Source organism: Phyllobates terribilis, unplaced genomic scaffold (genome assembly GCF_046119375.1).
Source record: "Phyllobates terribilis strain yellow unplaced genomic scaffold, ASM4611937v1 Scaffold_347__1_contigs__length_1996218, whole genome shotgun sequence".
Taxonomy (NCBI): Eukaryota; Metazoa; Chordata; class Amphibia; order Anura; family Dendrobatidae; genus Phyllobates; species Phyllobates terribilis.
In genome coordinates this window covers 9,873-20,450 of record NW_027363107.1, presented here as the reverse complement: position 1 = coordinate 20,450, position 10,578 = coordinate 9,873, and the positions used below count along the sequence as shown (strand labels likewise).

Below are 10,578 nucleotides of genomic sequence, written 5' to 3'. Positions count from 1 at the left end.
TAAGCTGCGTCTCTGGGTATGACAGTCTATTAGCAGGAGAACTCATGAAGTCTGTCTATGAATGTATATATATGTATTTCTCCCAGAAAATTATTACAATTACACGTTTTGTTGTTCACATGTTTATTTCATTTGTGTATATTGGAACAACACAAAAAGAAGATATTAGTCAACAATTTTGGTTCTCAAGTCCTCAGACAGTTCTCTTCTCCTCTTTCTGTTCTCCCTGCTTAGTGTGGCACGTAACAACGCAAAGACTGAGTCAACTTTTCCCCTTTGTATCAGGTTTCAGGTGTGATTTTCATATTGCCCGCACCTTTTACTTGCCACAGGTGAGTTTGAACGAGCATCACATGCTTGAAACAAAATTGTTTACCCACAATTTTGGAAAGATGCCAACAATTTTGTCCGACCCATTTATGGGGTTTTGTGTGAAATTATATCCAATTTGCCTTTTTTTGTGTTGTTCCAATACATACAAAGGAAATAAACATGTGTATAACAGAAAATACACATGCAATTTTTTATGGAAAAATACTTAATTTTCTGGAACAACTTCAAGGGTGCCAACACTTCCGGCCATGACTGTTTATAGTGACGCAACCTTGATCAGTAAAGGAGCTTATGCCGTACCTCCGGGCCACTGCCGATAGCTTCATGCACTTCACTTGTCCAGAACATGAGACACACAGAGCACGACCTGTCCCGGCCATCCCCTCACCCAGTCTTTTCTTGCAGTCGCAGGGTATGCCTTTTAAAAAAGAAAGTTAAATTACGTTGACAGAAGCATTTAAGAGAGGGACAACCTTACTAGTATTATCTAGCAAATTCATTTCTACCGATTGCAGGTAGAAGATCTGCTACCTGGCTCTGTTGCAAGAGATACATCATCCACAAATCATTCACTGCCGCCAAATAATCTTATACAAATATAAAAGAACTAGATGGTGGCCCGATTCTAATGCATCGGGTATTCTAGAATAGGTATGCGGCCGACCGGGTGCAATCAGCAGAGCTGTGTTTAAATTTGGCGCCAAAATCGCTGATTGGTCGCGTTCGGCAACCGCGACCAATCAGCAAAGCGGTGTTTAAATTTGGCGGCAATATCGATGATTGGTCGCGGGCGGCGGCCGCGACCAATCAGCGAACCGTGTTAGTGAGGACTGGAGAGCGTGTTTAAATTTGGCACCAAAATCGCTGATTAGTCGCGACCAATCAGCCGAGCGGTGTTTAAATTTGGCGCCAATACTGCTGACTGGTCATGGCCGCCGACCGCGACCAATCAGCAGAGCGATGCAGAGCGGGTTTAAATTCGGCGCCAAAATCACAGATTGGTCGCCGGCCGTGACCAAACAGCAGAGCATTCTTTAAATTTGGCGCCAAAATCGCTGATTGGTCGAGGCCGGCGACAGCGAACAATCAGCAGAGCGTTGTTTAAATTTGGCGCCAATCTCGCTGATTGGTCACGGATGGCGGCCGCGACCAATCAGCAGAGCGGCGTTTAAATTTGGCGCCAATCTCGTTGATTGGTCGCGGCCGGTGGTTGCGACCAATCAGCAGAGTGAGGTTTAAATTTGGCGCCAATACTGCTGACTGGTCACGGCCGACAACCGCGACCAATCAGCAGAGCGTTGTTTAAATTTTGCGCCAATACTGCTGATTGATCTCGGCCAGCGACCGCGATCAATCAGCAGAGCGTTGCTTAAATTTGGCGCCAATCTCGTTGATTGGACGCGTCCGGCGTCCGCGTCCAATCAGCACAGCAGTGTTTAAATGTGGCGGCAAGATCGGTGAATGGTCGCGGCCGCTATTTAAATGTGGCGCCCAAATCGGTGATTGGTTGCGGGCAGCGGACGCGACCAATCAGCAGAGCGGTGTTTAACTTTAGCGCCAAGATCACTGATTGGTCGGGTGTGGAGAGCGCGACCAATCAGCGAATCGTATTGGTGAGGAGCGGGGAGCGGAATCGTATTAGAGAGGACAGGGGAGCGCCCCTGCCTGTGCGGCTACTTCCGCTGCGAGAACCCGGGACATGAGCGGGCGCTCGGAGCAGAAGTATCCCGACCCGCAGCACCGCTCCCCGGTCCTCCCTTCACACCCTAGCCGCTGATGTCCCCACAGTATCCGCAGGGTGTTACAAAGGTCCGGACATTTGTGTTCAAAATCGCTGATTGGTCGCTGGCGCTGCCCGCGACCAATCACCGATTTGGGCGCCAATTTTAAATATCGGCCGCGACCAATCATCGATCTTGGCTCCACATTTAAACACCGCTGTGCTGATTGGTCGCCGACGCTGGGCGCGACCAATCACCGATTTTGGCGCCACATTTAAATTTAAATAGCGGCCGCGACCAATTGGATGTCAGCGCCGCTCCCCGGTCCTCCCTTCACACCCTAGCCGCATGGATGTCAGCGCCGCTGCCTGTGCGGATAGTTCCGCTGCAAGAACCCGGGACATGAACGGGCGCTCGCAGCAGAAGTGTCCGGACTCGCAGCGCCGCTCCCCGGTCCTCCCTTCACACCCTAGCCACTGATGTCCCCACAGTATCCGCATGGTGTTACAAAGGTCAGGACATCTGTGTTAAAAATCGCTGATTGGTCGCTGGCGCTGGCCGCGACCAATCACCGATCTTGGCGGCAAATTCAAACACCGCTGTGCTGATTGGTCGCCGACGCTGTGCGCGACCAATCACCAATTTTGGCGGCACATTTAAATAGCGTCCGCGACCAATCAGTACAGCGGTGTTTAAATGTTGAGCCAAGATCGGTGATTGGTCGCGGCCGATATTTAAATTTGGCGCCTAAATCGGTGATTGGTCGGCGGCAGCGTCAGCGACCAATCAGCGATTTTTAACACAAATGTCCGGACCTTTGTAACACCATGCGGATACTGTGGGGACATCAGCGGCTAGGGTGTGAAGGGAGGACCGGGGAGCGGCGCTGCGGGTCGGGATACTTCTGCTGCGAGCGCCCGCTCATGTCCCGGGTTCTCGGAGCGGAAGTATCCGCACAGGCAGCGGCGCTGACATCCATGCGGCTAGGGCGTGAAGGGAGCACCGGGGAGCGGCGCTGACATCCAATTGGTCGCGGCCGCTATTTAAATGTGCCGCACAAATCGGTGATTGATCGCCGACTTGGCCCGCAACCAATCACTGATCTTGCGGCCAAAGTTAAACACTACGGTGCTAATTGGTCGCAGACGCTGACAGCGACCAATCACCGATTTGGGCGCCACATTCAAATATCGGCCGCGACCAATCACCGATCTTGGCTCCACATTTAAACACCGCTGTGCTGATTGGTCGCCGACGCTGGGCGCGACCAATCACCAATTTTGGTGCCACATTTAAATAGCGTCCGCGACCAATCCGCACAGCGGTGTTTAAATGTGGAGCCAAGATCGGTGATTGGTCGCGGCCGATATTTGAATGTGGCGCCAAAATCGGTGATTGGTCGCTGTCAGCGTCCGCGACCAATCAGCACCGTAGTGTTTAACTTTTGCGGCAAGATCCGTGATTGGTTGTGGGCCAAGACCGCGACCAATCACCGATTTGTGCGGCACTTTTAAATAGCGTCCGCGACCAATTGGATGTCAGCGCCGCTCCCCGTTCCTCCCTTCACACCCTAGCCGCATGGATGTCAGCGGCGCTGCCTGTGCGGATACTTCCGCTCCGAGAACCCGGGACATGAGCGGGCGCTCGGAGCAGAAGTATCCCGACCCGCAGTGCCGCTCCCCGGTCCTCCCTTCACACCCTAGCCGCTGATGTCCCCACAGTATCCGCATGGTGTTACAAAGGTCAGGACATTTGTGTTAAAAATCGCTGATTGGTCGCTGGCGCTGCCCGCGACCAATCACCGATTTGGGCGCCAAATTTAAATATCGGCCGCGACCAATCACCGATCTTGGCTCCACATTTAAACACCGCTGTGCTGATTGGTCGCGGCTGATATTTAAATTTGGCGCCCAAATCGGTGATTGGTCGCGGGCAGCGCCAGCGACCAATCAGCGATTTTTAACACAAATGTCCGGACCTTTGTAAGACCATGCGGATACAGTGGGGACATCAGCGGCTAGGGTGTTAAGGGAGGACCGGGGAGCGGCGCTGCGAGTCCAGATACTTCTGCTGCGAGCGCCCGCTCATGTCCCGGGTTCTCGGAGCGGAAGTATCCGCACAGGCAGCGCCGCTGACATCCATGCGGCTAGGGTGTGAAGGGAGGACCGGGGAGCGGCGCTGAGATCCATGCGGCTAGGGTGTGAAGGGAGGACCGGGGAGTGGCGCTGACATCCAATTGGTCACGGACGCTATTTAAAAGTGCCGCACAAATCGGTGATTGGTCGCTGTCTTGGCCCGCGACCAATGACTGATCTTGGCGCCAAAGTTAAACACTATTGTGCTGATTGGTCGCGGACGCTGACCGCGACCAATCACCGATTTGGGCGCCAAATTGAAATATCGGCCGCGACCAATCACCGATTTTGGCGCCAAATTTAAATATCGGCCGCGACCAATCACCACAGCGGTGTTTAAATGTGGAGCCAAGATCGGTGATTGGTCGCGGGCAGCGTCGGCGACCAATCAGCACAGCGGTGTTTAAGTTTTGCGCTAAGATCAGTGATTGGTCGGGTCCGAAGACCGCGATCAATCATCGAATCGTCTTGGTGAGGATCGGGGAGCGGCGCTGCCTGTGCGGCTACTTCCGCTGCGAGAACCCGGGACATAGCGGGCGCTCACAGCAGAAGTATCCCGACCCGCCGCGCCGCTCCCCGGTCCTCCCTTCCGCATGGAGGTCAGCGACGCCGGCGGTCCTTCCGCTGCTACCGGCCGGGAGATGAGCGCCTCGCGGCGCTCATCTTCCGGCTGCATCTCCATCCCGCAGATGGGTCCGTCGGTCGGGTTCCTTCTGCTGTTGCCGGCCGGGAGATGAGCGCCTTGCGCCGGTCATCTCCCGGCTGCATCGCCGCTCAGCTCCGTCCCGCAGATGAGCCGCTAACGGCCGCCATCTTTTTTTAGAAATCCCCCGGCGCTGATTGGCCGCTGCCGGACCAATGAGCGACGCGGGATTTCCTGGACAGACAGACACACAGACAGACAGACAGACGGGATAAGACGATTATATATATAGACTAGATTAGTTCCAATTAATGCTTTTGGTCTGTAGGTAGATCCGTACCATTCGTGACCGAGCAATAACATCATGCACGCTCCTTAACATGACATCTTCCCCTTGGATGAGCCACTTCTCCACGGCCCCCCGAGCCTCGGAGGTGGAGATGGTCTGGATGAGCTCTACGCGTTCCCCCTCGGTGCTGTACATGGCTTTGATGTCCAGGTTAGGAAGGAGCTCCAGCTTTGCTATGCCTTCAAAGCCCTTCTTTAGATGTGGTTGGACCCGCAGAGGATCTTTAGTCTCAGAGAGAATTTCTAGCATTTCGTCGTTGGACAGGAAGAAAAAGCTAAAGCGAAAATGCACAATATGATAAAGATGTCATTAAAGTATTGGGTCAGGCGCCATTTGTATTAGTGTCTATGTGAGAAAATAGAAAAGCAAAGCTTTAAAGTAAAGATTCAGTCCCCATACACATTGGATTAAAATAGTTTAAACCTGACGATTGCAGCAGGACCGGCCTACCCACTGATGTGTATGGGGGTCTCCTGACTCTCCCCCGATAGAGGATGTCAGGGCCAGAAGGATCGGGCAGATGGGATTTCAATACCCGGTCTTTTGGTTCTCAGGGGAGATAACCCGCTGCCGGAGGTGTCCAGTACCGACTTTCTCCTCTCTCCCCATTAAAACCACATGACTGTTCAGCAGAATAGGTGGGAGTCAGGAGAAATAGCCAAATAACCATTCAGACCACGGGTATCTCATATCTCATGCGTATGGTTAGCTTAAAGGGGCTATCCAGCTTTGGGAACTTTTTTTTATTTAACTGAAATGTGTATTCCCATCTCCAGGATTCTACCCCAATATGTAGTATGCGTAATAATAATAATATTAGCAAATACCTCCAATTAGAAGTTTAGTATAGTTCTTCTGATTTGTTTTGTCGCTTACCCCATGTGCAGGGCATTGCAGTAGCTTAGGTTACGACCACTAGCAAATAACTGTCACTATATGAGTGGTCGTAACCATGGATACCGAAGCTACTGCAATGCCTTGCACATGGGGAAAGCGACATAGTGAATCAGAAGAACTATACTACACTTCTAATTGGAGGTATTTGCTAATATTATTATTATTACTACGCCTACTACATATTGGGATAGGATCTTGGAGATGGGAATACCCATTTAATTGCGAGTATTTGCGACAATTCAGTTTCATTAAAAATGTTGCACCGTTAGGCTTTTTGTTTCCTGCACATTCAGCTTTGATGTGATCTGTGGTCATAAATCGGCTAAGAGGAGCTGAAAAAAGACAGATTAAAAATAAGTCCAATAGCCAGCGCAACACAGAGCCAATAGAAGGCAAACAGTGCAAAATTATTAATGAAATCCAATTACAAAAATGATTTCAATGCGTTTAAATAAGAAAAAAAAATATTTAAGGAATATATACAATCATTGCAACAAGTGAAAGGACTATACCGTGGGAAAAAAAGCCTCTTCTTCTCCAGATAGGCATTCAGCCCTTTCATGATTTTATCCAGAAGCACATTGCTGTCCTGAAGTTTCTCCAGAAGTCCGGTCAGAGAAGTGGCGCTTAAAACCTAAAACAAAGTAGATAGCCCATAAGTAAGATTCCATTATATAGTTATAGAGACTGAAAAAAGGTCACATTCATTGACTATTGTGCCAATAGTTTATATTAAAAGAAAAATTAGAACCTATTTGGATAGAAAATAGAAGATGCGGGAGGCTGGAGTCCAGGCAGTGCGGAGCCCCATAACCCGGGATCCTTGTGATGGAAGCATCAGGACACGGACTCTTGGAAAACATCAATCCTGGATGCAAGATGACCGTGCTTTCTTGTATCAGTCCACCATGAAGCATCCATTTACCTTCGGGTCTTTAACGCAATGTTTCATGATCTCTCTCCAGTTTCTGTCCACAGTCTGGAATAAGCGTCCTTCTTCAGGCATTTGCTGCATGATGTCCTCAGAAGAGAAGATTAAAGCCACTGGGTCGGCACCTTCAGCCATTCATCAATGGTTTCCTGGATCCTTATCAGTCGTTCCTCCCATTGCTTAAAGGAGGAGAGCAAAAAGTTAATTACACATAAAATGAAAAGGATAGAAAAAAAATGCTATCATTTTAGAAGATAAATTATCAATGGATATGAATTCTGAATTGTTGGACATTTGTAGGGAAAGTTTGGCGAGACTCCTTGATACCATCCCCTTTACATGTAAGCTGGAGCCGCATGTAACTTTAGCCTCGGAGATCCTAATGATTGCTAATAAGCAAGTGAAGATTTTAAGCTGAGTGACAACATTTACTGTGGGTGGGAACTCCTTAATCCCTTCAGGACCGGATAATTTTTTGTTTTGCATTTTTTCCTTCCCTTCTTCAAAAACCCATACATTTTTTAATTTTTCCATTGATATAGCTGCAAGAGGCTATGTAATGTGCTGTAGCTTAACCCCTTCCCAACATATGACATACTGTTAAGCCATATGCCATGTTCCTGCAGATGTGCAAAATTTGGACCTGGGCCCCCACCAGCATGTTGGTCAGATGTATGGGCCCTTGTAGCATTCTAGATCCGATAATGATGCGCGTGTTCGTCCCTGCCTTGGATGTTTCCCATTGTAGCCCCATCCTATAATAATGTCTCTCATTCTAGGCCCCTTCCTGGTATAATGTTCCCCATCCTGCGCCCCTTCCTGTTATAATATCCCTGATCCTGGGCCTCTTCCTGTTATAATATCCACCTTCTGTGTATAATACCCCCCATCCTGAGCCCCTTTCAGCAATAACGTCCCAATCCTGGGCTCCTTCCTGGTATAATGTCCTTGGTCCTGGGCCTCTTACTGTAATAATGTCCCCCATCCTGGCCCCTTCCTGTAACAATGTCCCCAATCCTGGTACAATGTCCCCCATCCTATAACAATGTCCTCCATCCTGGTATCCTGTCCCCCATCCTAGGCCCCATTCTGGTATAATGACCTCCATCCTTGTGCCCTTCCTGGTGTAATGTCCTTCATCCTGGCCCATGTCATGGTATAATGACCCCCATTCTGGTATAATGCTCCCTATCCTGGGCCCTTTCCTTGTATAATGTTCCCCATCCTGGGCCCCTTCTTTATATAATGCTCCCCATCCTGGGCCCCTTCCTTGTCTAATTCTCCCCACCCTGAGCCCCTTCCTTGTCTAATGCTCCCCATCCTTGGCCCTTTCCTGGTATAATGTTCTGTCGTTCTTTTCTAATACATTAAATAAACAAAAATAATTGATTCTTCTTACCTTCCTGCGCTCCCACGACATGCGGCGTCTTCTTCTGTAGCTGATTTCAGTGTGCCGGCAAGGGCAGCGCATGACGTCACTTCCATGCGTCGCTCGTGACTGGCACGCCGACATCAGCTACTGGCCTTTGATTGGCTGGCGGCATGCATTGCAGCTCAGGGACCCGGCATGTCCCTGCGCAGCAATATACTTCAGCCGAATGTGCGTCCTCAGACTGTGGAAGTGCCATAAATATATGAGATGGGAATACCACTCTGCCACTGTGCGTTCCTTTATGCACTTTACCCTCCTTTTTGGCACTCTTTGTGGTAAGAGACTACCTTAAAAAATGTTTTATGTGACATGTATCTGATTATTTGTGGGCAGGAGCATTATTTAGATGGATACCTGATGCATATGGCAAGTGTAAATCCAATGACTATGGAATACTTATGGATTACTTTTTGATATATTATTACACTCATTGGATTGTCTTGATATACTAACCTTATGCTATATTATCTATATTGCTCATGTCCCACTGTGACCATATGCGTGACCATATATGTATACTTTGTAACATATCTTGCTACATTGGTAATCTAATTAGTGTCTTTATACTATCCGTATTATGTCATTTCTCTTTTTACTATATTTATATTTTTTACGCCAATTAACTCTTTCTTCTCCTATGTACCCATGTGTTTCATGAGTTGGCTCAGTTTGGCAAATCTGGGATATATTTCCCCCCGGATATGCCAACTTTACCCCTATAGGGTCTATTTAGTTGTATCACTCTGAGTCTATGTCTGATCCAGAGATACAATAATGAACATGAATCCTTATATATCACGGATCTTGCAGCCGCCTTTACCTGCTTGGACATAAGTGTTACATAGTTACATAGTTACATAGTTTAAAAGGCCGAAAAAAGACAAGCGTCCATCCAGTTCAGCCTATTTCTTGTGCACTGCAGCTATTCCGCAGCGTTGATCCAGGGGAAGGCAAAAAAAAAACATGCGGTATAGGCCAATTTACATCATTGAGGAAAAATTCACTTCCCGACTCCAATCTGGCAGTCAGATTAAATCCCTGGATTAATTAACTATCACTAAGCATAAGATGTAATTTTATTGTTCTCAAGAAAGGCGTCCAGGCCTCTCTTGAACTCATTAAGTGAGTTGGACATCACCACTTCCTCTCCCAGAGAGTTCCAGAGTCTCACGGCTCTGACCGTAAAGAATCCCCTTCTATGCTGGTGCAGGAACCTCCTTTCCTCCAGACGCATAGTGTGCCCCCTCGTCTTTGTCACCATCCTTGGTATAAACAGGTCATGGGAGAGATCTCTGTACAGCCCCCTGATGTATTTATACATGTTTATGAGGTCTCCCCTAAGCCTTCTCTTTTCCAACGTAAATAGGCCTAATTTGGACAACCTCTCTGGGTATTCTAGTCCCTCCATTCCCTTTATTACCTTAGTCGCCCTCCTTTGTACCCTCTCTAGCTCCAATATGTCTTTCCTGAGTACCGGAGCCCAGAACTGTGCACAATATTCTAAGTGCGGCCTTACCAGCGCTTTATACAGAGGAAGAACAATGTTCTCATCATATGCCCCTATTCCTCTTCTGATGCATGCCATGACTCTATTTGCCTTCGCAGCTGCTGCCTGACACTGGGCACTCCAATTTAATTTGCTGTTAACCAAGACGCCCAGGTCCTTCTCCATGTCAGATTTCCCCAACGGTTTCCCATTTAATATGTATGGGTGACTGCTGTTTTTCTTTCCCATGTGCATGACCTTACATTTATCGGCATTGAACCCCATTTGCCATTTTTTGGCCCAACTCCCCAATTTATCTAAATCCTCCTGTAGCTGTGCCCTATCCTCATCTGTATTAACTACGTTACAAAGTTTAGTATCATCTGCAAATATTGCTATTTTACTATGCAACCCTTCCACTAGATCATTAATAAGTATATTAAATAATATAGGGCCCAAGACAGACCCTTGAGGCACCCCGCTAGTCGAGACGCAGTTATAAAAGGAATCCAATTTGTCCGCATTAATCAACTGCAGGGCATCTTGATTGGCAAATAGATTGATCACTTTGGGGTACCAAGTGTTCAGCAACTTTTCTTCTGTCTTGGCACAAGCCAAGGATACGCTGTTCCTCAGGGATTCACATTCTAC

The 10,578-nt window shown here is 48.3% G+C and overlaps 1 protein-coding gene across 1 annotated transcript; it reads right to left on the bottom strand.

Annotated features, from left to right (window-relative positions):
* Window positions 1–664: 664 nt before the first annotated feature.
* On the bottom strand, window positions 665–7,339 carry LOC141222233 (dynein axonemal heavy chain 12-like). The gene is made up of 4 exons (XM_073666638.1): window positions 7,004–7,339; window positions 6,591–6,712; window positions 5,173–5,455; window positions 665–751 (listed from the first exon to the last, which is right to left on the bottom strand). Exons 1-4 carry the CDS (start codon window positions 7,142–7,144, stop codon window positions 665–667), a joined length of 633 nt encoding a protein of 210 aa, XP_073522739.1. The 5' UTR covers window positions 7,145–7,339.
* Window positions 7,340–10,578: the final 3,239 nt, after the last annotated feature.

What these genes read in the sequence shown, in the direction of transcription:
- LOC141222233 (XM_073666638.1), bottom strand. Translation starts at nt 7,144, where the DNA reads ATGGCTGAAGGTGCCGACCCAGTGGCTTTAATCTTCTCTTCTGAGGAC. An exon ending in ATTGCGTTAAAGACCCGAAG is followed by an intron (nt 6,713 to 7,003) that starts GTAAATGGATGC and finishes ACTTTGTTTTAG; the next exon opens with GTTTTAAGCGCCACTTCTCT. An exon ending in TTATTGCTCGGTCACGAATG is followed by an intron (nt 752 to 5,172) that starts GTACGGATCTAC and finishes CTTTTTTAAAAG; the next exon opens with GCATACCCTGCGACTGCAAG.